Source organism: Balaenoptera musculus, chromosome 3, assembly GCF_009873245.2.
Source record: "Balaenoptera musculus isolate JJ_BM4_2016_0621 chromosome 3, mBalMus1.pri.v3, whole genome shotgun sequence".
Taxonomy (NCBI): Eukaryota; Metazoa; Chordata; class Mammalia; order Artiodactyla; family Balaenopteridae; genus Balaenoptera; species Balaenoptera musculus.
The window spans coordinates 102,201,673-102,228,071 of record NC_045787.1 but is presented as its reverse complement, the minus strand read 5'-3'; the positions used below and the strand labels follow the sequence as shown (position 1 = coordinate 102,228,071).

At 42.0% G+C, this 26,399-nt stretch overlaps 1 protein-coding gene across 9 annotated transcripts in view; it reads left to right on the top strand.

Moving 5' to 3' along the window:
* The window catches only part of ZNF608 (zinc finger protein 608), a 104,437-nt gene that overhangs the window by 17,080 nt on the left and 60,958 nt on the right, over positions 1–26,399 (top strand). The window contains exon 1 of one of the 9 annotated variants that reach the window (XM_036848622.1): positions 20,967–21,016. The exons of the other annotated variants lie outside the window; for them this stretch is intronic. Within the exon in view, the coding sequence (XP_036704517.1) occupies positions 20,969–21,016 (48 nt within the window). The 5' untranslated portion in view covers positions 20,967–20,968. Of the gene's footprint in view, positions 1–20,966; positions 21,017–26,399 lie in introns of those variants that run through there. 9 annotated transcript variants of the gene reach the window in all.

The window sequence follows — 26,399 nt, the reverse complement described above, 5'->3', positions numbered from 1 at the left end:
TTTGGTTTCTTTGGGTGTAGTTTGACTGATGATACGTGCTCAACCTAGGTTTACTTAGGAAACCAAAACAAAAGTGCAAAGATAAAAAACCATAGCTCATGTTAATATTTATGACAGCCCAGAGGCTTTGCAAGATTGAAATCTCTTTGCAGTTTTAATCCCCCCTTGGAAAGAAAGGTTCCCCAACCCCCCACCGCCCCAGATTGTTAGTGCCTCCACAGTGTGAATGCTTCTGAGGGTTTTAGAAAGCACGTAAACATACCCTGTGTTTCAGTGAGTTTGGTCTGTGTTCACGTGTACATAGAGAATGGGGAAGCGGTGCTGAGCTTCCTGCCTTATTAACAAGGGTTCTCTTTTGTCTGATTCCTCCTCTCTAACCTGTTCTGTATACTATTTTAATTGGATGTTTTTTGTTGTCCATATAAAACGTGAAAGGAAACATGCTAACCTTTTTAAGATGCTCTGAAAATGACTTTTATAAACCTGCTTACACCAAAGTCAGGTACTTTCTATTTTAGCTCACATTAAAGGCGTAAAGTCTCCTTTGAAAGGCTAACATAGAATCTATAAGCCTGCTATAAATTCATGTACCTTATCTCCTTGTAAAAACCAGTGTTTTCTACTTACCTGGAGTTATTAGTACAGCTGCGGAGTTACTTCCCGTAGATATTCCTGTCCAGTTTTAGGTTGATGGAAGTTCTGTACCATCTACAACTCTTTACCTGTGACTGGCTGATGACACAAAATCACTTGCCCTTGTTGGATTTCAGCTGAAAACTTAAACACATTGAATTTTCCTTTTCTGACATGTAGTGAAATCTGAAGAGATTTGTAGACTTTCGTACTTGAAAAAATCTAGAAAATGCCCAGTGTATTCAAATCACATTTTTACTGGTGTTCAACATGTAGATACAGTTCTCTTTAAATTACCTCTGAATTTGGTGAGCAGCTTGTCAGCACACACTAGTAGTAGTAGGAAGTTTAATGGTGGAGGAAAAATATACCTATTTATCTTTTGTCTGTAAAATAAATTCTGCAGGGTTTTTGAAGAATTTCATTTTGGCTTGTTTGTAACTCACTCAGGGCTCTGAAGAGTAATACTCACTGTACAAATATTCTGTGCGATGTGGTCTGGTTGCCTCCATGTTATTTGAGCCTGGATGTGCGTGCAAAATTGGAGAGATTATTGGAGAGAGAGTGTTTTGCTGTGGTAGATGTGGTTTAAATCCTAGCACTGAGCATAGCATTTACTTTCTCAGCTTACCCACAAAATCTGTGACTAATTTAGTGAATGTGAAGATTTTAGTCCAGATGGTTAGGTTTAATTGTAAAAACTGGAAAGATTTCAAAGTACCCTTTGGGGGAGTGCGGGAAACAACAACTAAACAACAAAAGAGAAGGAGAAGTAAGTCACTAAATATAGCATATTTGTATATTACACATTTATAAAACACACACACACACCCACATATATATATATGTCTGTATATACAGTCAAGGAAAAGCTTGGAAGTTTTTATAGCAGTCAGCAAGAACAGCTAGGATCAAGAAGAGAAGTGATTTTTAATGTTTAATGACTTAGTATGTTCTTTTTCAAGTGTTTCCTACTATTTGTGTGTTTGGCCTTTCCTGGGCTCAAAATAGGTTTCCTCTCAAGCGTGTTAAGAAGATACCACTTTCCTGTCACCCTCTATTCTTGGTTAAAGTGTGTTGGCAATTACCTCATCGAGTGTTCGGGAAATACCACTCTTGCCCAGGCCTTGGCCTGTGCCCCCTCACTGTGGTGCTCTCTGAGGCTTGTGCCAGCCTGTTCTGCAGCTGTGAAACTCAAAGAGGGAGTAAGCTTGCAGAAAGGGGCTGATGATTAGTGCTCTGGAGGGACCAGCCTCCTTTTCAGCATCATTTATTCTAAACAGCTCTTGTGCCAGCATGAGTACAGTCATCTGAGCGGCTGCTTTTAAAGTTTCTCAAGACCTTCTTCTGGCTGCTTCCTATGCAGATCAGAGCTTAAAGGATAGAAATTGTCCCCTTCTCTTATTGCAGTTGGGATACCACTGACCTAAAATCTTGGGCCAATAAATTAGCTTTGAAGTTGGTAAGCTAATAGGGCTCTAGAGTGGACTTGTTTTGTACTACCTGGAATTAAAAGGAGAGATAGGGGGAAGGAGAGAAAGTTATCAAGGGGCAGGAGAAGGTTAGACCATGGGGCTACTGATAAGATCTACTTGGTTCAAGTAGAATGGCTGGGATTCATGGAACAGTGATCTACGAGGCAAGCAAATGGAAACATGCCCAAATACATAATGCATGCGTACGTATATATATGTGTGTGTGTGTGTATATATACACACACACACAGATTTCATAATATTCGGGAAGTGTAGAGAGATGAGTTAAATTTGTATGTTTTTATTTACTGTGTATCCAGTGCTTTAACATTTGATTATTGAGCCCTCAGCATTTAAAAATGGCACAAGGAGCAAGCGTGAGGTTGTCTTTCACGGTAAGGAAGATAGAAGGCCAGCTGTGTGGGGCTAATGATTTTCAGATTATGGAAAACCTGTGTAATACAGGACAAGGGAAGGCACTTCCTGAGGAGAAGTAAGTGTAGATCTTCGAGGCTATTATCGGGAGCATGGGAGAGCAAGATAAACGGAAAGCCAGCCACCCCAAGGCAGAGGTGATCTTTGCTTTGCTCCCCTTGCTTACGTTACTTTTAAGAATATCTTTCTTTTACCTTCTGGTATCTCCCCATCTGCTGAGAGCCAAATTTTTCTCCATTTATCAAGAGCTTTGCCCTACAGCAATCCATTGAATAAGTGATTAAGGTGATTTTAAGATGGTGCCATCTTAAAAGTCTACTGTGAGTAGACTTTTTAAAGGCCGGAGAATGGAGCTCAAATGTCGGGACTTTCTGGTAGGAGAGGCCGGGAGCTTCCCTGGTGTCTTCATCATACCTTTGGGGCGGTCATCTTTTCTGCCCCCAAAGCTTATTTTTTTGTAAAGCTGAATTTTGGAGAGAACCTCTTCTGTAGATGTTTTTTAACATTTGAAGCTGACAAGGTGTAAGTGATGAGGTTGAAGCACAGTCTGACGTGGCTTTGTTTTTCCTCTGTCCTGATTTCATAGTGAATATTGTAAGGGACTTTTGTAAGGAGTGAGGTTCAAATTGGGACCTGATAGGCACATGAAATCCTGGGGATTGGTATTGCCATTAAGTTAGAGTCAGGCTTGACTGACTCTAACTTATTGGGGAGAGTCAGGCTTGATAGTAGTATAAATGTCACAAATTTCTATTTCCCATATGTGTTAATATATTTTTATATATATGTACATTTATATAATTTGTGTTTTCTTTGCACGTTTCTACTACACCTGATGAATTTGATTTGAGAAATAAAAATAATAGAAATAATGTGTGTAACTGAAAAAGAGCTATGAGGGCAGCTGTACAAGGTCAAGACTACTAGAATTCTAAGGACACAGGTCAGAAAGATAATGGGTAATAAACTCACCAGTGTACCTGTCAACTCACCAGAGTTCCCCACAGTTTGTGCAAGCAGTGGTGCCTCTAATTTCTCTGAGGCCTTGCCTTAGGGAAAGAAGAGGGTTTTAGGGCTGACAAAGCCCACAGCTGTGTATTTTTTCTGTTGGAAACCCTGGCGCATCTTAGGACACAGTGGAGAAGAGATTCATTGGAAAAAACGGAGTAGAAGATTGCCTACTTGTTGAGAACCTCTTCTCTTGATATTTCTTTAAGACCTCTGACGCGAGGAATGGGGTGTAAGAGATGAGTGTGAAGCAGGGTCTGATGTAGGTATGGTTTTGAAGCCCAGTTGCAGGGTAGAGGGCTGTGTCAAGTATGAACTTGAGATGGGAGAGAAAGAATTGGGCTGACTTGAGGGATATCAAAGCCTGTTCTCACGATTGGTTGGATATTTCCCTTTTTTTTTTTGTTTCTGGACACACTTCCTAGTCTTTCTCTTGGTTGACTGCGCATGCTGTTAAATCCACCAGATAATACACACGGACTGTGTTCTGGGCAGACCATGTTGTATTGGATTGGGAGTTAGGCTCAAGTCAGATCATGGAGGGCCTTGTAGACCGTGGTAAAGAGTTTGGATTTTAGTTTGAATATGATGAGAAACCTTTATGCAGTTTTGAGCAGGGGAGTGACATGATTTGGTTTGTTTCTAAAAAGTTGCCCTTGACTGCTGTGTGGAGAAATGACTATAGAGAGAAATAGGGAAATGAGTCAGTAAGACTTTTTCATTCGTCCCGGTGAGAGAGGATAGACTTCTTCATGGAGGTGGCGAGAAGTGTTCCCATCGTCTAAGGTAATGAGGACAGGACTTGGCTAGGGAGTGGTGAGAGGATGAGAATTAAGGATAACATTCAGGATTTGGGGGTGGGTGCAGTCAAGAATTGGGGCACACTTTTGATATACCTCATAGCTGCCAGGTAATGACGCTCCAATTGGATGGCCAGTGCTACAGGCATTGATTGGAAGAAGTGGGAACGCAGGTGGGCTTTAAAGTCATGGGGCCGGAAGACGTCACCTAGAAAGTATATAGCTGGAGAAGACAGGGGCTCAGGGCTGAGCCACGGAGCATTGGAGGAGCCAGCACTGCATTCACTGAGGAGGAAGATAACCAAGCCAGTCCGGTGTTTCTGGAAAGCAAGTGCAGAAATTCTAGCGAGCAGTGTAATCGTGATGCAAGAAGATGTGTTAAATGATGCCAAGAAGTCAGGTTAAGATGAGACTCAGAACTGACTCCTGACTTTGGAAGGATGACTGTTGTTGGTGATCGACCTTAACACAAGTGGTCCTGGGTGAGGGGTGGAGAGAGCTTTGTGTTCTGACAGTAGAAATATTAGAAAGGGGAGGTGTCCATGCAGGTCTCAGTGTATTCTTTCATTCATTCCTTTATTCATTCCTTCACGCAGCACATATTTTCTGAACACAGATTAAATGGCAAGCACAGCCTGGGTCCTGGAGATACAGTCGGCAACAAAGTCTCTGCTCTCACGACGCTTATATTCTAGTTTATTTGGGACAAATAAAGATATTTTGCTTGGTGTTAAGTGCTGTAAGGGAAAATCAAGCAGGAGGAGGTAGAGAGGGATGTGGAAAAGGAGAGTTGAGTATTTGTTTACATTTGAGTAGGGATGTGATAGCCAGTGAGGAGGAGCCGTGTGACTCCCTGGGGAGAGAACTTTTTAGACCAAAGGGACAGCCTGTGAAGGAGCCTGGAGCAGGGAGTGTGTTTGGTGTGTTGCAGGAGACACCAGGGTTGCTGGAGCAGAGGGAGGGGTGGGGGAGGGGGCAAGGAGGTGAAGTTCAAGTGGCAACATCAGGCCAGGCTCCAGGGATCCATGAAGAGCTAAGTAAGACTCAGAGATGGGGAGGGATCGGGAGTTTCGAGCAGGGGCGGGCCAGGCTGTGGCTTAGGCCACACAAGGATCTCAGTGTGTGGGGATCTACCCTAAGCTTAACTTCCTCGAGTCTTTTGATTTCATTCTAGTTTCTAAGTGGTTAAGGGAGATGGGGTGGGGGCGTTATCTCGTGTGATTTTATCAGCTGATTTCAGGTGCAAGATCATAAGTGTCAAATTTTTTTTCCCAGAGAATGGACAAAATGGCACCTTCCTCAGACATTAAAAAGGGACTGTTACTTTCCCCAGAGCGAATGTTTACTGGATGTCTCTAGTTGTGTGTATACACACACACACACTATTGTATGAAATAGTTGATCATTACTAAAATTACTAACAACAAAAATTTAAAATGATGAAGTCATAGTATAAATAGAAATTCTAATTTTTTTTTTCTTGCATCCCATTGGAGTTCTTGTATGCTCCCTGGGGGTTTAACATGCCTCCTACTTTGGAGACTGATCTAGGGCCCTAAGAAGCTAGTTGTATTTATTAAAATACTTTAAATTTGACCTGAAGTTTAAAAAGCAGTACATAAATTGTTAAGCTGTATGCAAATATTATATAATGGAAAGTAGATTTTACTTCCCCTTTAGACCTACTCCCCAGGGTCAACTACTTTGAACAGTTTTGTATGTCTTTCTTGAAATAGTCTCCATATGTTCAAGCATGTATATTTATATATCTTGTCTCCTTATACAGATCAGAGCATAGTAAAGAAACAGATCTGCACCTTGCTCTCTTCACATAACTCTATGTCTTAGATATTATATGTTCCCTTTCTATCTTTGATTCCATAATTTATTTAACTGATCCTCTGCTAATAGCATTTAGGTGTTTTCTAGTCTTTTTTTCTAGTTACAGAACGCTCTGGTGAATCTCATTTTGAATGCATTTCAAGATTGTCCCCCAACTTGATTTCATCAGGTGTATTCCCACCAACAATGGAACATGAAATGCGTGTATTTGTACAATTTAATGCTGTGAATTCTGATTTTTTGTCTTTAACCTGTGATAGATAGTAGTCCTTTTTAAAAATTTGTACTTTTTATGTTTACAAGCCATTGTATCTTCTACATATTGAGAGGTTATAACCTCTGAGTAATTTTCTAATGAGTTGTTGGTCATTTCTTATTGATTATAAAGTAGTTGAGTGTATATTAGTTAAATATACTTTTTTTCATGTTTTACAAATATTTTTTCTTGTGCTTACAATTTTTTTTTCCCATCTCTTCGTTTGTCTTTTGATTCTGTTTATGCTAGTTTTTTTCCCCCCTGTGTAAATATCTTAAATTGTGTGGTTAGGTTTATAATTCATTTCCTTTTATGGCTTCTGGTTTTTGTACTGGTGGAGAAAGATCTTTCTGCAAGATTATTAAAAATTTTTTTTCTTGTACTGTTTTGATGGTAATTGGCAATCTTTATAGTTTTCAACTCGAAGGTGAACATGATTTTCATCTTACTGCCTTTTGGGGTTTATATTTCAATCTAAATAATATTTGATCCAGTATCCAAAATCCTTGAACCCTTGAATCAAAAACATTGTTTCTTAATCAGAGCTGTATGTCTGGATCACCTGAAGAGTGCTTAATTTTTTTCCTTTCCCCAAATACCCTGTCCCAGGTCCCCTACCCATTTAGTGGGGGGAGGAGGCTTCTTTGGGTGCATTTAGAAAAAGCTTCAGATCGCTCATTTGAAGACGTCTTTTTGGTAGAGCAGGAAGGACTCATGATTTGCAGTTCCAGCCCTAGGAATATTTAGAGCCTGGTAAACACCCTTGCTAGTGTTTCTTAGACTCCTAGAGCAAAGGCATGCCTACACAATGAACTACTTACGTAGTAAAGATGACCATGGCTTTGCTTGGTTAACCATTTGGTTTGGCCAGGAGTAAACTGCCTCACACGTTTTGAGAGTGTATGAAGCATGCACTTTGAGTAGGTCATCTCTCCTGGTCAGCTGGGCTTCAGAAAATTGCCAGGTTGCTATCATGCCCTCTTAGTCAGCAGAGCATAGCCAATGAGCCCTACTGATGTTGGCCCCATGCGGCCTTCAGGTAGACTGTTCCCTGTAGCAGGTCCTTTACTCTGATTCCTGCCTGGGTCATGATCCAGGGGAGAAGCTCAGGAACTGGGGATTGAGAGACTGGGTCCCACTTGATGCTTTGGCGCTGTCTTCTTTTATGACCTTGGGCCCAGTTTCTTCTTGGACTACTGTGTCTTAGTTTCTTCTTGGACTGTGTTTTCTGAGTGTCCTTTTAGTTCCAAAAGGAGTTGTAATTCTCCCCACTCCTAGTTGCTATACTGGAGACATGTGTATTTGACTTCTACCTCTTCTGTTTCCCCTGCCAGCCTGAGACCTTGGAGGGCACGGGTTCCACCTTACTTACTTTGATCTCCTCAGCATCTAGCACTGTGCCTGATTCTAGGAAACGCTTGGTAACTACTTGCTGACCTGGCTTCTCTCTTAGTAGGGCTGTAGAGAGAGGAGGGCCTTGAGCCAGGCTCCACAGGGTCCACGTCTTCTATCTTTCTTCCATGCAGAGATCATAGGCAAAAACGTTGCTGGGAATTATCTGGATTTTGGTATACCTTGCATTTATGCGGCATTTTTAATTCTCTAAAGCACCATCATCTGTATATAATCGGTTATATCGCACCGGCTTGCCTGGGTCTGCTAGAGTGTGTCTGTTGAATTTTAAAGAATAAAGATAAAGATGCTTTACCCGGAAGAGTTATGCTGTGTCAGAATAACAGATTGCTGTGGCATCCTGTTTGTTGGCAGATTTTTGTCTGATGATTTCTTTGTCACCTGCAAGACCCTCGGGGCAAAAATGGAAGGCTACTCCTAAAAAAAAAGTCATTATTCAACTGAGAGAGAAGTGACTATTATAGCTTACAGTTTAGGCACGACCTTAGGAAAATTGTTTAAACTGAGTTAACAATCTAACTTCGGAAAAAAAAAAAAAAAGCCACTTCTGGAGTTTGGGGTGTAATAAGATCTTAGGAACTCAGGGATGAATTTGGCCCCTTTATCTTTGGTGAAATTTGTCTAAGAACTTGGAGCACAGCCTGTTCTGACAGCTTTGGTGTATATTCATTGATTATAATCATATGTCATTCATAGTCATAACTGTTGTTAAATAGAACAGTGGTTTGATTTTTACCTTGAAGTTGCCTATTAAACTCAACATGTTATTAAAGCGTATTTTTCAAAATAAATGTACTTGCAAATATACATTTAATAGATTGAAACTCTATGTGTTTCTTGTGAAAGACTTTTTCTTCTCTTCCAGTGTTGCTGTGTTAGGTGGCCAGGGCACGGTTGTGGTTAGTTACTACGAATTCTAGAGTTTCTGACAATAAGAGAGCTTTGGCTGGAAAACTGCTAGAGAAAAGAAATCTCATAATCACAGGTGAAAAAAAAGTTGATGCCCATAACTGAAAACTGTAACATCTTTTGGAGTGAGCTTCTAATGCAGCATCAACAAAGCCGGGGAATAGTTTCTTTTTCTGAGGATACCCCCCTACCCCCCAAGTAAGTTTCCCAGGTGCATTATTTACTCAGAAGGCTATTTCCTTTCTAATATCAAAAATGCACTCAATAATTATTAGTCTTTGTACAGCACCTAGCATCTGGCTGCCCAAGGAATGTTTGTTGAATTTATTAACACCTTCAATTATGTTTAAGTACTTCTAAAGCCATATCCTGTAGGTTTTTATGACAGCCTTCGAAGGTCGTCAGAGAACATGTTACTGTTCTGGTTTTATAGGTGAAGAAACTAATGCAGTGCCTTTACTTGAGCAAACATGTATTGAGGATGCACTATAATGAAAAAGAAGGATGGCTCTTGCCCTTGACTTTACACTAGGTCCATGCTTCTTAAGACTATTCTAGGTCATGATTTTATTGAGCATCTGTGGATGCTCTCTCCGGGGGAAAAAAAGAAGAAAGTGCACCTATGTGCAAACATAAACCTTTGCTTCTGTAATAACAGGGTTTCTCAGACTCCACGAAGTCTTTGAACCCCAGGTAAAGAATCTTTGATTTAACAATTGCTTGTCAGCAAGCCCTTGAATTAAGTAACTTACTTAGGGGCCAAATAGCTTGACTCCTAAGAAGTGACAGGGACCCCATACTTCTTTTTTCTCCCCTAATGATTTTTCCTACCACCCCATGCTGATTTTGAAATGATAAGCAGCAAATGAAATATTAGGAAAACACTCTGTAAATACAGAGAGTTTTACAAATAACAATGCAAACAGATCTCTCAGTAGCAGGGGAAACCCAGGCCATGCATTTTGTAGTGTGGCTTATGTTCATATATTAGGGAGCCTGCTGGAACCCCACTAAACCCTTAGTCGCCAGCTGTTTGGTTTAACCTGATCATTTACAAAGATGTAGCAGTCCTCACTGGTGCGTATGTTAAAAGAAATATAAATGAAGTCAATGCTGTGCCTGTGACATATATTTTTGCAAATGCTTTCTGTGTGTGGGTTGTGAGAGCTGGCTTAATTCTAACTGCAGAAATATCAGTGGGGTTTATATCTCTCTTCCTGAGATAGCTGGAAAGAAGGAATTTAAGTACTTAGAGACCACACATTTTGATTTTTGTCCTGCTTTGGTCTGAACCATGTTGATTTGAAGAAGCTCATTAATGTGCAGGGTAGTACTAGTTGTTTCTGTTAGTTAATTAAATTTTGTTGGCTGGTGGAAGTAGAAGAATAATGTGAGGTTTCACAAAATTTCTGATTGGGTGGAGACAAAGTCAATGGCTACTTCTCCGTGCATACTGTTAATAATTGAAAAATAATTCACTAATTCCACAGTGACCCCATTCGTTTCATTCCAGTACTTAAAAAAGGGACATGAAGGCTTGCCTGTCTTTCTTCACGAAATAGCTGTTTTACAGACCCTTACAAGTTCCCATATGTTAGTGAAAAACATTTCCCAAGAAATTGGCAGCTTTGCACTTTGTAGCTGATGCCAGCTACTTCCTTGGGCCAATTCAACAGAGAGGAGAAGGGAAAAAAGTGCCTTGTTTTAGTGGCTGAATTACTCTGACAAGCTCCCACATTGCCCCTCCTCTTATTAATATTCTTTTTGATGTGAGCTTGTAAAACAGAGGATTGGCTGTTAATCTCCAGGATCTCAAGGGCTTTTGGCAGTGGCCCATAATTGATGTGTTCACATGGCTGTTGTCTGACTACTAATGATTAGACAGCAGTGTTATCTACCAGCTACATCAGTGTTGCTTATAAATCACACTTGATAAACTGCAGTTTCATTTCTTCAAAGCATCCCGACGTGTCTTCATACTTTGATAGAACTGCCAGAGGCATCTCACAATTCTATGACAGCTTAGATTAGGTTTATTTTTCATTTCTGTTTGACAAAATATTAGACTTTCTAACGCATGAGAAAGAGAATGTGTTTGTTCCTCTAACCAGGCCCTTGGAGAATGATAGGCAGAGAAAGATAACCTGCTGTCAGTGGGAAGATGTACAGGTTGGGGTCCCAGGTTGTGTTCTTGCCTTAGGTACTCACGCCTAGGGGAATGGAGTGGGACCACGCCTGTTGGAGCCGTGGCACTCTGGAAGAAGAAGGGAAGAGGCCACTGGGGAGGAAGTCCTCAGAATGTGCGCCTCTGTTCAGATTGTGACATGGGGGGGGTCGGCCATCTAGAGCTGTGAGATTGCACTGTCACTGTGCAGTCACAGTGTGTGTTGACCCCATGCCTCGCGGTATGACTGCGCTCTGTACAAGGGCAGGAGAAAGCAAGAAGCTTTTACTAGAGGAAGAGGTAACAGCCACAGAAATCATATCCGTTGTCCTCCTTCACTGCCCATATGGCAACACTTCACTGGCCCAACACGCACCCAGAGTCCCCTCTCTGCCCAGAACCCTGGGCTCTGCAGAGGTGAAACCAAGTTGCATACGCACAAGGGGCTTAGATTGGGAACCTCTGCTGAGTCTTGGGCCTTTGTTCTGCTATAAACTCCTGTGTCCTTGAGCTAACTTTCCTCATCTATAAAACTAAAAAAAAAAAAAAACAACAACAAAAAAAAAGGAAGACTAATTTCTCCCGTAGTTTTACATATCCTTGGGGGCTGTGTTATTCCAGAGCCCCTTAAAATTTTTTTGCTAACATTAGTTAATTAATCTTCACTTAAATTTTGAGATCAAATATTAGATTTCAAAGGAGTATTTATAATTATTTGTGATTTTAAGAACTGGCTTTTTAAAAACTGGTTTTTAAAACCACATTGCTTTTAAGAGACAGTTATGTCGGTTTAACGTGTGTCAGAGGTTAAATATTTTATCAAACTGTACAATTTTTATTCAGAATAAAATTATATGGCAAAGATCGGGAGGAGAGTTTTTAAAATTAATTAATTAATTTTTGGCTGCGTTGGGTCTTTGTTGCTGCGCACGGGCTTTCTCTATTTGCTGCAAGCGGGGGCTACTCTGTTGAGGTGTGTGGGCTTCTCATTGCGGTGGCTTCTCTTGTTGAGGAGCATGGGCTCTAGAGTGCAGGCTCAGTAGTTGTGGCTTGCGGGCTCAGTAGTTGTGGCTCGTGGGCTCTAGAGCACAGGCTCAGTAGTTGTGGCACACGGGCTTAGTTGCTCCGCGGCATGTGGGATCTTCCCAGACCAGGGCTCAGACCCGTGTCCCCTGCATTAGCAGGTGGATTCTTAACCACTGCGCCACCAGGGAAGTCCCAGGAGGAGAGGTTTTGTTAATAAATTGTTAGAGTTTAAGGAGTTACCAGAGTTCTAGAATATAAGAAGGCCTGAAGAACACTTAATACCAAACCTACCCTAAACAAATTCCCCCAGCCCACTCCACTAAAACAAAACAAAACAGAAGTCACATAAGATATCAAAGTGCTTCAGTTATTATTAAAGATATTTAAAGTTGTTGGTTAAAACAACTGCTTGATAGATGTGCTTTTTATATACTATTTGATATTTTACGTGCATAAAACGGTTTTCTTGAGTTTAGTTTCCTACTTGAGTCCTCACTTTTGATAAGTGTTAGCATTGAAGAATAAAGATGATTAAAAAGCTGCTTATCTTAAAATGATTTGCCGTTGAAGAAAATGCCCTTTTTATTTTTATTTTTTTAATCTTTATTTTATATTGGAGTATAGTTGATTTACAATGTTGTGTTAGTTTCAGGTGTACAACAAAGTGATTTGGTTATACATATACATATATCTATTCTTTTTCAGATTTTTTTCCCTTATAGTTTATTACAGAGTATTGAGTAGTGTTTCCTGTGCTATACAGTAGGTCCTTGTTGATTATTTATTTTATGGAAATGCCCTTTAAAAAAATTAAACAAAACAATTTAAATTATTTTGGTTATGACTATTAGATTTTAATGCTCTGTGGGAAAAATTCATGATTAACTTAGAGAAGATAGTCTTTCAGTGATGTAAATGAATGCTTCATTTAGTTTTGATGTATAAAGGAATAGTATTAGTTTCTAATGTAGCTGTAAAATACAAAAAAATCTAATTAAGAGGTATTGAGTCTTTTTGAGCATATAAAATATGTATGCATATGTAAGAGCTGTATGTTAATATTAAAAATAAAAATAATTGGAATATTTTAAATATTTTTTATACCATATTTAAATAATTTTTTAAAAAAGCAGTATATGTATATTATCTGTGAGTTTTATGAAGCTTATTACCATTATGGCAAAAATAAGTATGCGCTTTTTTTTTTTTTTTTTTAGTATGCGCTTTTTAATTTTAAAAAGATACCAGTTCTTCTTGACTGATGATTTAAATCATAATTCAAATCAACTAGATTTAAATTTAGCTTAGTCTAATGCTAACTCTCTTTGCAGGTGTTTAGCAACTGACTGGAATTTACTGTACTATTAAGGGATAGAGTACTAGAAATATACATTTTAATGTAAATATGGAAAGTTCCATCGCCCACAGGGTGCTTATAGTTTGGTATTCGTGTATAGAATATGTCCTCCATCATTTGCTTTGTTTTGGGGGATACATCATACAAGAATTTCTTATTCATTGGTTATATATCCACTAAAAAGTATGGCTACCTGTTTATTTTGGAGCCGATCTCTTATGGTTCTATGTGAACAGGATTTAGAGTAGGTATTCTTTGGTAGGTATGAGATTGAGTGAATTGCCCCTAAAAATTAGTCTTAGTAGTTTGTTGTAGCCATCTAAAATATATCCTGAAATAAGACACATGGTAAAATTAAATATTCTGGAAATATGGATGCTAAGATAGTGTGACCCTGTCTCCCACCCCCTGCTAGCCTTCATTCCTTTTCGACACCAGAGAGTAACTAAACTGGATTAGTGAGTGTGATAGTATACTTTTTAAAATTTATATTTGTGCTTTCTTTTGAGACCGTTTTCAGTTTAGTTTGATTCTTGAAGTACCCCTATGAAATAGCTAAGGCAAGCATTCTTAATGCCATTTTGTGGACGCTAATCCTGATTTCATTATTAGATTTAAGATTCCTTCCAGGACACCAGTTTCTGGAAGAGGAAAAATCATTGTTCCTCCCAAATCAAATCAAATCATATACCTGATTCTAAGTATCTGTAAATGTTTGACTATAGATTTATCTCCAGATATTTTGAAGTTTTTCATTTCATTTGAAAAACCTTCCTCTGGTTTCCAGAGACCATAGGAGCAGGTTTTTAATGTGTTGGCTTAGCCATGTGACACATTGAATAAGTTCTGAAAACATTGCTTTTGTGGTGTTGGTGGAAACTGTGTGTGGGTGACAGGGACCACTCATGCTGTCTGAGCGCTTACTACAGGATGGAGATGATAAGGGCTTGATTTGGGTGATCTCATTTCATGTGTACATTACGTTAATTACAAGTTGGTAACATTATACACTGCGATCCCCGCTTTATAGGTAAGGAACCTGAGGCTTAGCAGAGTTAAGTGAAATTGTAAGATGATGCAGCTAGTACGTAAATGATCTGAGAGTCAAACACAGAGACTTATTTGTGACACACATGCTCTTACTCAGTTCAGAAGCGTTAGCGGGACGCTTGGCATGAGACGTTTACCTGTCCATCATGATACTCTGTGAGAAGCGGCTTCTGGAACCGATGGTCCTAGTTGTTCCATTTATGACTAGACTTCTGGATGAAAGAACCCAAGTTTTTGGGATCGCTTGATTCATTTCTAGCTCCCAACCAAATGTGTTTGAGAACCATAATTTCATTTCATTCACTGGCTTAAGAGAAAATTAAGATAAAATATCCTGGTTTTCAAGATTAAAAATGTGACCAAAAACACGTTGCAGTTACACAGGATGCTTAAGATTCCTCTACTGGAATAGAGAGGTATAATTTATCAACAGTGTTGTTATTTTGAAAAACTTGACTTGTGTGTAAGCTCTGTGCAGGGAGGGATCTTGGCTGTCTTGGTTATCGTTATGTTAGTGCCAAGCTGTTATAATAAAGAGATGTTCAATAAATATTTATTGAGTTTTTAAAGTCATGACTGCTTAAGTTAGAATTGAAGTATACCTCCTGTGTCTCTTTTGTGGGTTATGACTCCTGATTTTTGATGGGAAAGCTAAGCATAGTAGTATATTAAAATCTTTTTTTCTTTTTCCCTCATTCAGAAATGAATCTATGTGCTTATTCCTTATTCCTATACTTCTTCCTGCTTCCCTTTTTTCCTTCCTTCCTGCTCTTTTCCAGCACCTCCCATCTCATCCCTTTTCCCTCTCCCTGGTAACATTCATTGGAGTCCACCGGTGAACCTAAGTGAGCTATTGAAAGGACCAACATTTCCCATTAACCTAGAGCAGGGGCCAGCAAACTTTTTCTGTAAAGGGTGCATAGTGCCTGTTTTAACCAGGTGGGCCCAGATGCAAAATCATGGATAATATGTAGGTCCTTACGTGATGAGGGAAGGAAACAATCTCTACAGATTTTTTTTTAATTGATGAAAATTAAAATCTAATGATAGTAATTGAGTACAATTTGTTTGTAATACAGGTCTACTAATGAGAAGAATGGAATTCTCTTTTTATGGGGGGGGTGATAACATTTCACTTCGTATGGGTTCAGAGTTAGTGGTTGTTATCATTAAATTGATTGTAACATTTCATTTGTAAAAAACATGCTTAGCTTGTGGGCTGTACAAAAAATTGGTGGTGGGCCGGATTTGGCCCAGTGGCCTTTGTTTGCTGCCCCTTGAACTAGACTGTGGACTAAAGACATCCCAAGCAGGGTACACCGCTCCTGATATTCTTCCTCTGTAAAGGATCGTTGCCCGGAGACTGGAAAGGCAGGGTGTTCACAGTGGGGGAACTGGGACTTGCAGGCTGGGCGCAGGAATGTAGGGAACGAGGGCACATGTTTTTAAAGGTACCAGAGTAGGAAGATAGAAGGGAAGGCGAGTGAATTTATCTCTATTTCAGGTCTGGCACTGATTCTCAAGGGGAGGTGCCTTGGACCCTTCAGGACATCGTTTTGGGAAGGGTAGGATCAGGTGGGGGCAGTCTGAAAAAGCATATTCAGAACGCCCACCGGTTTTGTGATACAGCCTCCTGAAGTGAAGGTCTCATCATCATCTTGGCTGCCAGTGACACAGAAAGGTGGCGGCAGGAGCTGGCATTTGGGGATGAAGTCTGGGTTCTCGCAGATCAAGTCATCTGATCTGCAGTCATGGTGTTGAGTCATTATTTCTTCACCTGGATTGAAACAGAAGGTTCCAGAGAGGTATAGGGCCCACACTGTGGGGCTGCCAGCGGCTGTTAGGGTGAATTTAAGGGCTCGCTATTGAAAAGCTAGCAGTCTTGCTCTTCTGGTAGATGGGGGGGCGGGGCCCAAGCCAGCTCCCCAAGGGTGGGCACCGTCTCCCCTTGACTGCTCTGTGGTGTCGGCCACCAGACCTCCCAGACCATGGTGACCTTGGACCCTCTCTTCTTTGGTTTTGGTCACTCAGCTCTCTCCTGGTTTGCTGTGACCTCAACAGACACGCCGTCTCCTCTCTTTCTGCCCCATCAGTGTTGGGGCCTGCAGGGTTCTGGCCCTTCTCTTCGTACTTTTCACGTTTCCCCTGAGCCATCTCGTCCTCTCTGCTGGCTTCACCGCTTTCTCCCTGCCAGTGACTCCTCTCTAGTCTAGATCATTCTCTTGAGCTCCACGCTGTTCTGTCCATCCGCATGATCGACATCGCCCCACCACCCTCCGCCCATCCTCCCCATCCCAGGGAACAACGCCCTGAGCCCCTGAAACAGAAACCTGGACCTGGTCCTCGAGCCTCCCCACTTCCCCACCTTGCAGATCATGGCCTCTCCCCCGACCCTCACCGCGGCTGCACCCTCGTCCGTGGGTGACTCTAGCAGCTTCCTAACTGTCCTCCTTTCCTCCAGTTTCAACCCCCTCACGCAGCTTTCTTTTTACCACAGAAACTATCCATCCTCCCATGCCCCCGCTGTCATAGGCTCACCGCTCTCTGCTAACTTGGCAGTCACCCCCCAAATTCTTATCCTGACCTGGGCTCTTCACGAGCTGTCTGTTCCTCTATCCTTAATGTTCCATTTTTTTCCTGACCCCCTAAGCCCCTTAACTGACTGTGCCGTCCAGCATGGCTCAGCTCTGCCCACACCTCCCGCCCTTCCCCAGGCTCAGTCCTGCAATTCCTTCAGATCCTTGGTGCTCCCACAGTGCCCTGGGCCTGACTGACCACCGCAGCCCGGACCCTACACTGCTCTGCGGTCACCGTTGGTCTCCCCAGCGTCCTCGGGGCCCTCTAGGGCTCACGGAGCAATGCTTGGTACGTGGTGGCACCTGGTCACCAAGATGAGGGAACGACTTCCCCAATGGTGAGGGGGGCTTTAATCAGCAGCCCTTGTAAAGAGGAGGACACAGGGTCGGTACACCATCTCCCATCACACACACTAAGTCCCATGTAGTAACACGTTGGCTTGTTGATTTCAGGACCTCTGCACAAGGAGTTGAAATAGTCTTAATCACGTGCTTTCTCCCTTCTTCATTAACATTTGTTTCCTTTTATTCTAAAGTGGAATGGCTTAGCATCATTTTATTAAAAACTAGTTTTTAAAAGAATTATGAAAATAGTACATATTCATGTTAAAATTCATGCAAGCACAGAAGGCTATAAAATGAAAATCGATCCCTCCCCATTGCCCTGCATTTTTTTATACGGATTAAATTTCTAGAAGGATGCATAAGAAACTGTTAGAAGAGAGGATCTCCCTGGAGAATGACCTGTTGACTTTTAAAGTCTGACTTTTCCCTCTGTTCTCAGGAGGGAAAACAGAATTCTGGGCCTGTGGGCAGCTTTTTTGTCGGGGTTTGGGAGGGTTCTGTGAGAAGAGAACTTTAAAAGTTTAAGTAATGGTACAAAGCTTGGTAAGGGCGTGGCAGCCTTCACTGGGATAGCCTGTGGTCTCTTGTTTTGCTCCTGACCTTGCGAGGTAACTTACCTCTTAAGACTTTAGTTTCCTTAGTTTATAAAATCAGATGAGAAAGCCCACTCTTGCCTTTCGGTAGAGCTGAAATAAGAATGAACGTAAAAAAACCGAAAAAACCCCAAAAAAGGTTAAAAAAAAAAAAAAAAGAATGAATGTGAGTGTCTCCAGGGTGTCCTTGAAGACAGGTATGGAGGTGGCTGGGGGAGCTTCGTGATTTTCTTTCGTTCTGTAATCGTCCATCTCTGTGATGAACTATGGAGAGCTTTACTGAGTTGTTTGATTTGATATGAAATTAAAATTTCAAAGCTTGCATTAAGAGAGTGATGGCTGTTTTGAATCAGTGTTTGGAAGTTATGGAAGGATGAGGGATAAGACGTTGATGCTGACTGAGCATCTTAGACCTGAATTTATGTGAGCAGCGTTTAGGTTTTGCAGGGAGGGAATGGTACCAAGATAGTATGTTGGGCAAGATGTCACAACTGCCTCCTTCCGTGGTTGGCCCGCCCTGCTGTGGAAAGCGGGGCTTTGACCCTTTCCAAAGTGCCATCTTAGTTCCCATAAGGTGTGACTCAGGCACTTCCTTGTTTGAACTTGTTATGACCAGCATGTATTGTGTCTATAATTTAAATGTCTAAAATATTCGTTGAAAATACTCCTTTTAGGTGGTTGCAGGTGAGATTCTCTACTATAAAGAAAAGAAGTGCTGTTAGTTGAGAGGATTAGGAATAAGGTGATTTTTCTTTTTTTCCCCAAACAGCCTTTTCTTTCCTTCTTTTCCCTTCCTTTTTCCCTTCTTTAAATCATATCTGTGTCCAGAGATGGTTGAGGATGATAGGCCTCCAACCTTTCCCTAATTTCAAGGGGAAATTGGGGTCACGCAAAGACAGGCAGTGCATTGATGGCCTGTATCTACGAAGATACCCAGTAGTCAGGGATTTTGAAATTGATTTGCTTGCTGATACAGGTGCACCCACGCGAAGCAAAATGCAGAGTTAAAAATTCAGAGTTTTACCTCTGGGCCACCTTTTTTAAATGTTTCACTGTTAGGATTGGGGGCCAGATCTAATTGAAAGAAATGGGATTTGTGTGGAACTCTTCAGGAGTTTAACTTTATACAAAGTAAAGAGACTTGTGAAAAGGATTAATCCAAGAAGACAGACTTTTATTTATTTATTTATTTATTTTTGGCTGTGCTGGGTCTTCGTTTCTGTGCGAGGGCTTTCTCCAGTTGCGGAGAGCGGGGGCCACTCTTCATCGCGGTGCGCGGGCCTCTCACTGTCGCGGCCTCTCTTGTTGCGGAGCACAGGCTCCAGACGTGCAGGCTCAGTAGTTGTGGCTCACGGGCCTAGTTGCTCCGCGGCATGTGGGAACTTCCCAGACCAGGGCTCGAACCCGTGTCCCCTGCATTAGCAGGCAGATTCTCAACCACTGCGCCACCAGGGAAGCCCCCTAGACTTTTTAAAATAGCTTTACCACTGCTTCCTTTCTTTGTGTGTGTGTGTGTGTTTAAGTGTCTTTGGAAATAGGCAGGATGTGAGGAGATCAGAGAACCCTTACGAACAAGATAGGAAAACATTGATCATTTCCTGCTGTTTAAAGTATGCCCAGCTTGCTGAGCAGTGGAAGATGTCACCGGCACTTATAAAACAGGTGAAGAATCTGTCGCTCAGCAATAGGACAGATGTTTCTTTTGCAAAGAACACAAATGAGGCTAAGTATGTGACAACTGCTGTGGAAAGTGCCTGAGGCTGAGTCCCCATGTCCCCTCCACCTCCACTGACAGCACTTTCCTGTGGAACTCAGCACAGCTGATGGAGGGCCTTCTAGGGGAGAATTTGGTTTGGCTTCAAAACATCCATCAAAGAACTTAAGACACTGAGTCTGGAGTAGTTGAATTACACTCTGTCTTTCCATACTCAGTACCTTCTCTTTTGCTTTGAAAAATTGTCATGGCTAGAGAATGAAGTTAAGGATCGTCACTGTGGTTTAAAATATATTTTACACCTGTGGCTTGCCCGTGTGTGCCTCTGCCTTGTGACCTACACGTATGGAGTCACTTCTGGAGTGACACGCTAACAGTCAGCGACCTTCCCTTGACCACCACCCCCAAGCAGCACCACAGAGACCCTGGGTTGGCATTCTGCGATTTCAGTGTGGCTGGGATCCTGGTTGGAAAAGAAAGCATCCGTCTTGGCCCCAACTGGCCTTGGGGCCAGAGCCCTGTTTCAGCCCCAGGCTGAGCCCTACGCGTTCAACGGAGAAGCTTTCAAAAGCACTTGAACAGCTAAAAAGTACTTTGACTTTTTATTTGGGGCGGTCTCTGGTCTTTATACCCGGGGATGAGAAAATGAAAATAATGGTATGATTCCCAGTCATTGTACATAGCTGTTGCTTTTGGAGTTGGATGATTTAAAACAATAACAACAGCAAAACAAAACCTGAAGCAGCCGCATAGCACAGGGAGATCAGCTGGGTGCTTTGTGACCACCTAGAGGGGTGGGATAGGGAGGGTGGGAGGGAGACGCAAGAGGGAGGGGTTATGGGGATATATGTATATGTATAGCTGATGCATTTTATTATACAGCAGAAACTAACACACCATTGGAAAGCAATTATACTCCAATAAAGATGTTTAAAAGCAAAACAAAACAAAGCCTGAGCTTTGGTTTCCGCGAGGTTTTTAGTCGAGGTTTCTGGAGGGATGGCAGTATTTGCTTGGACACAACGAGATGCACCATTCTGAACTAGGTGTTGGGAAAAGTGATCAGATGCGTGCCTCCTAACGTGCAGAAAAGGGTCAGAAATTACCTGGGGAGGTAGGTTTCAAACATCTTGTGTTCTCTTTTACATTGAGAAGAGTTTCTTTTGCCGTTTGACCAATGTGGGTTCAAATTCTGGCTCAGCCACTGACCCTAAGTGACCTTTTAAGTTTAAGTTTCTTATTCCTCATCTGTAAAGTACTTTCAGTCATAGCCTGTGAGGACTGAATGGGAGAATGCACAGTATAATCCCTCCTGTGTTATATGTGTTAAACCGTAGCTACTGATGTCATTAGTGGTTTTACAAGAAAGCCCATGGACTTTGAAATCAGAGAGGTTTGGCCTTGCATTTCAGCTCTTTGGGTAAGTTGCCCATCCTCCAGATCTTCAATTTCTGCTTCTATAAAATGGGGACATAATGAGTGTCAAAGGAGATAGAAAACATATGGGGGCCTGGTGCACAGTCGGCCCTTAGTAAGAGTTTGCCCCTGTTGTGTGGCAGCAAGTTGTAGAGCATGTGTTGCCCTGATCACGGTTCTAGAAGGAAATCTCCACTACATGTAGGAAAGATAGACTTAGGAATGACAGAAATACAATTGTTGCAGTTGTGTCCGACAGGGATGGAAATTTACCCTTGACGAATCATTTTGGGGAAAAGATCGGTGCTTAAGGAAACCATTTTTTAAGCTTCCCTTGCTCTACTCATGAAGCAGTGATGTCAGGCAGAAAGGGTAGTTAAAATGCAAAGTGATAGACTGCGCCAGTGGTCACCTTTAAAGAGCTGTGATTTCCCCTACACGAAGTGCAGTCTCTGTCTAATGCTTTTTAAATTAAAGAGGTGACTGTGGGCAATCTCATAAAACAGCCAAATACCAGGATATGGAGAAAATGTGAGCATTAAGTAATTGTGCCCTGGCGCGCTCATAGAAGGTAAAAATATTGACTCTGAGCAAAATAATAAAACACCGCTCCCACTCTGGTTGTTGGCGACTTGAGAATCCCAGGATTGAGGGGTTAAGAGCGAGATGAGCATGGAGATTTGTGGCAACAGATGGAAGAAACCTGGGCAGGCTCCCCAATGGGGGTTCAGACCCGCTCCCGGGGTGTGGGAGGGAATCTTTCCTTGAGGCTTGCCCATCTCCAGGCTGTGAACTTCCTTCCCCTCTGCCTGGCAGCGCTAGCCCTCCCCGCAGCAGAGCCACCTGACCGTCCCTTTGTTGGGTCTGAGCGGAGCGGGAGTGCCTGGAGCCCCCCCAGCCCTGCCCTGCCGACCCCTCCTCACTTGCTGTCAGTTTGTGGGTCCTGGAAACCCATCACCGGCTGCCACAGTCCGTGCTCGCGTGATGCAAAGCTGCTGCCACTCACGCTCCAGCTTTGCAGCCTTCCTTGCTCATCGGCACTCAGGAAGCTCTTGAAATAAGGTGAACAGAAAATATTGCCAGAATCTCTCTGCAGATTTTTTTCCCCCAGCCCTCTGATTGCACACCCTAAGTGCCGCTATCTGTGTAAATAACCTCTTCTTCCCCGCCTCCCCCTCTCTTCTCTGCTCCCCTACTCCCATACTCTTAGGCTCTCTCGAGTGATAAATAGCCAGGCTACTGCTCAGCGTGCACCAACACCTGGGAATAATCATGCAAAAATAACAGTGAGAGACTGCCGCGCGTCTGTTCTTGACATTAACTTTCCTCAGTTTGACAGGCTGCCACCACCAGCTGTTAGACTTACGGGTCTTTCTTTTTTTTTTTTTTTTTTCCCCACTGGAGATGGCTGCTTTCCTGCTTTCCTCTTTTTCCTCTTTTCCTCCTTTTCTTTCCTAGCAGGTTACATCAGTGTCCCGTCAAGATAACAGAAAAGAGCTTTGACAAAGGAACCATCGCTAAAACCGGCCAGTTCTCTCTTCTGCTCTTTTATTCCATTTATTGGTATTATTTGACTAATAATTCCCCACCAATGTTTAAATGGAATATCTGATGATTACTATTTTCGGGTACTTCCCTCCAGAAAGGTACTTATAACTGCCTCTCTTGAGTTGCCTTTGAACGTAGCAAATCCTAGCATTTGGCTTTAAAGGGCCGAACCACCTATTGTTTTCTTTTCAGTTCAGGTCTCAAGTATATTTGTAATAATAATAATCATATTGACAGTGGCAATAGCTTTTATTTATTGAGGGCTATTCCGTACTGGGCCCTGGGCTAATGTTGTTTGAATGATCTCAGGTAGTAGTCACCTTAGCAGCCAAGTGTTATTTACATTTTACAGATGAAGCCACTGAGTCCCAGACAGATCAAGCAACTTGCCAAGGGTTCTTAAAGGTTGAGATGGATTCCAACTCCAGAGACCGATCCCTGCCCCGCACTGTCTTCTACATGCTGTTTTTTGCGCTCAGGCCACCATGGACAGCCCCTTGGATGAGGTTCTACAGCGACACTTGTACTTTTGCTGGATTTGTATGTTGATTACTGCTACAGTCTTGCCCACTCTTGTTTTGCTAGCGGCGCCTGGCACACAGCAGGTGTGTTAGTAATTATTTATTGGGTGGACATGTGATCGAGTTGAGGTGAATAAAAGGAGACTTTGGGGGGAGCAGCGCACAAAAAAAGAGGTACAGCTAGAGACGAGTAGAAGGAGATTTTCTAGAAGTGTAGGACTCATCAGGGCCTGCTATAGAGGGGGGTTGGATTAAGCTGGTGGACGGCTGCCAGTTGCCAGTGTATGAAAGGAGCAGTATTTCCTCAGGCTGAGCTTCTCAGGGTTAAGCCCTTTTTCTTATACTTTTAACACACTTTAACCACACTTAGCCATGCATTTGGAGAGGATTATAGATTTATGTTAGACATAGTAGGATATAAAAAGGAGCTTTGTAAGAGTGGATGCAGGGTTAGAGAACTGTAATATCAGACCAGGGACTTTCTTTTTTCTTTTTCAAAGTCATTGTTTACTGAGTTAAGCACCATGCAGAGCTTTCACTGGGCATGAATTATCTCACTGCGTCTTGACCGCGACCCTGTGCAGGTTATTGTTATTCTTATTCCCATTTCTTAGGTCCAGACACTGAGCCTTAGAGTAGCCAGGTCATTGGCTCAGGGTCCCACGCAAGCAAGTACCACCAGGGTCAGGATTTGAATCCAGCACAACCCGAGGTTTATCACTACCCAAGTCCAAGTGTATGTTGCTTCCTCCCCAGACTCCCTCATGGGAACTGTTGCTACTCTCTGTCTTAAGGAGCCTCATTGGGTGAAGAAATTACGTTTCAGTGTATGATCAGTGAGTGACTGAGAAATCAGGGTGCAGTGGAGTTGACCTTTTGTATAAGGCAACAGTAACTGTTGAAGATCTTTCAAAATCCTGCGCTACATATGGTGTCACGTGACTGTGTATTTAGCCACCATGAGATACACAAGAGAACCAAAACCTTTTTGAGGGGAACTTCTCCCACTGGGGGTGTTAGCTGGTAGAAAGAAATGGCCACACTCTGAATTATTTCCCTTTCACCCCTCTTTTGTCTCTAGTGTTAGTGTATGTTGAACCCGTTCTGTGAAGGTCCTGCTTGGAGAATGCTGCTTTTTTTATGCTCACCTGGGCTGCCCCTAGAGATGCTTAATTGCCCTTGCACACGAACAGATATGGGCCTCGGTTTTGTCTACAATGAGTAAGTTGGGTTAGATGACCTTCTACCGCCAACATTTTGTGGTTGTCTCGGAAAAGCTGGAAACGCCAACTCACTGCTTGTGCCTGGGTAGGTCACTGCAGGCTGAGGGGAGCTCAGCCCTGTCAGTTGATGCCACGAGGAAGGTGGGCCCAGCATAGCACGTGAGCCAATTATGATGTTACGAGATAGTGGAAATTCAGACTTTTCCCTAATTTTTTGTGTTGGTCAACAAATGGAAAGGTTTTTAAAAGTAGCATACCTGCCAAATAAAACCTGCCTCTGGGAGTAGCTATCATTCCTCACCCCTTTTCCAGTTGGTGAGCTCTGGGGAAGAGGGACCCCCAGTAGACCACATGGGAGGTCTTTGTTCTCCACTCCAAATCCTGAAATCTCAGGGGAGAAAAGTTCCCTTTTCTACTCTCACTGATAAGGATGATCGGTACCTGTGGGAAAGGGAGTTTTGAGCTACATGGAGGAAGTGAGTACAGTGGAAAAACTAAGAGAAATTCACTTGTGCAAGTCAAAGAGTTGAACCTTTAAAACTGTATTACCTATTGAGTTTTCCTATCAAGTTTAAGAGTTTTAGACTATTATCACATTGGGGGGCTGTTTATGGTTAAGTTCATATTTATAGTCAAACTTCTCTGAATCTTAGTTTTCTCATTTTAAAACAAGCATGCACAGGGCTCCAAGGTCCCTTCTTTAAATGTCATCAACTGAACTGTTTTCATTGCATTTGAATTGTGTTAATGGAAATAAGCACAGTTAACTTGCTGGTAGGCCCAGGATACCATGGCCTCTCCCATCAAGCTTCTAGATTCTTTAGAAGCTTCATCTTTGAAATTACATAAATATCCCAAATAAGTATGTGAGTGTGTGTGTATCTCTATACAAATATATTCCTAAGCAGAGTTATACTGAAATAGGGATTTGGTCTAGAAATTCTGTTGTGAGAGGATTCGTCATCACTATTAGAAGGCCAAAGAATACATTTTCCAGTTGAGGAACATGGGCCTTGGTGAGGTTAAATGACTCTCCCAAGTCACAGGCTTAATTAATGTGGGAGGTGGAACCAGAGTCCTGGTGTCAGCACACCCTGTACCTATAACTCCTGTTGTACATGTTGCCCCAGGGTGTCCTGAAATTCAAAATTAGAGAGTTGGTACTCTCTGAGACTCCTTCCCTCTTTTATTTTATTCCATTTTCTTGTTTATCTAACTGAAGCTATATTTGTTCTCTTGGAATTAACGTACGCTGTCAATCAAGGATACAAAGGATATTTTGAGAATATTGCTCCATTTTGTCTTTTCAGTTTACATGTGTAGCACCAAATTACAGTTTACAACTAACTATACAAATTAAGAGGTTGTTGGGAATCACGCGCCAAAAAAATGTGCAGTATAGCTGGTTTATAATTTTCCTTGGTCTTTTTTTTTTTTTTCTCTTTTAAATTCTAGAAAGTGATTTCAATCTCACGCAATCTTTTAGTTGTAATAAAGACTACAGGGTTGCATTGGCTCCCCCTGCCCTCCTTAAATTTTCTTCCTCAGAACCCCTTTCTTCATTTGTCAGCTCAGTTTTAAAATAGGAACTATCAGTGTGAACTTTGATCCATGTTAAGCTGCATTTACACGAAAGCATAAATCACCAGATCTGGGGTTTGGGGCTGTTAAATGCTTTCCTTTCTTGGGCTCTGTGATCAAGAAGGAAGAACAATAAAAAAGCATGGAGCAAAAGGAGTTTTATGGCAGCTTCGAGAGCAGGAAATTAAGTTTCTTTAGCGTGCAGTTGGATGAAGGGCTGTTCTATTGCATCTTGGATCACTCAGGCATGTGAACGTCGCTGTATCGTTTTAGTGAAATGCAAACTGTAGAAATAGTTCCACAGTCATATGAACAAGAAGCCCACACAGATGACTGCTTCAGCTGTTTATCTAGGAGCACACTTCCTCATATGACTTCTCTTGAAATACACTCTTTTTGTGTGTGTGGTTTTTTTTTTTTTTTTTTGACGAACAAAGACTCTATAATATTATGTCTGTAGCCAAACGTTGATTTCTTACAAACGTTCACTGAGAATATATAAACAGACTAAGAT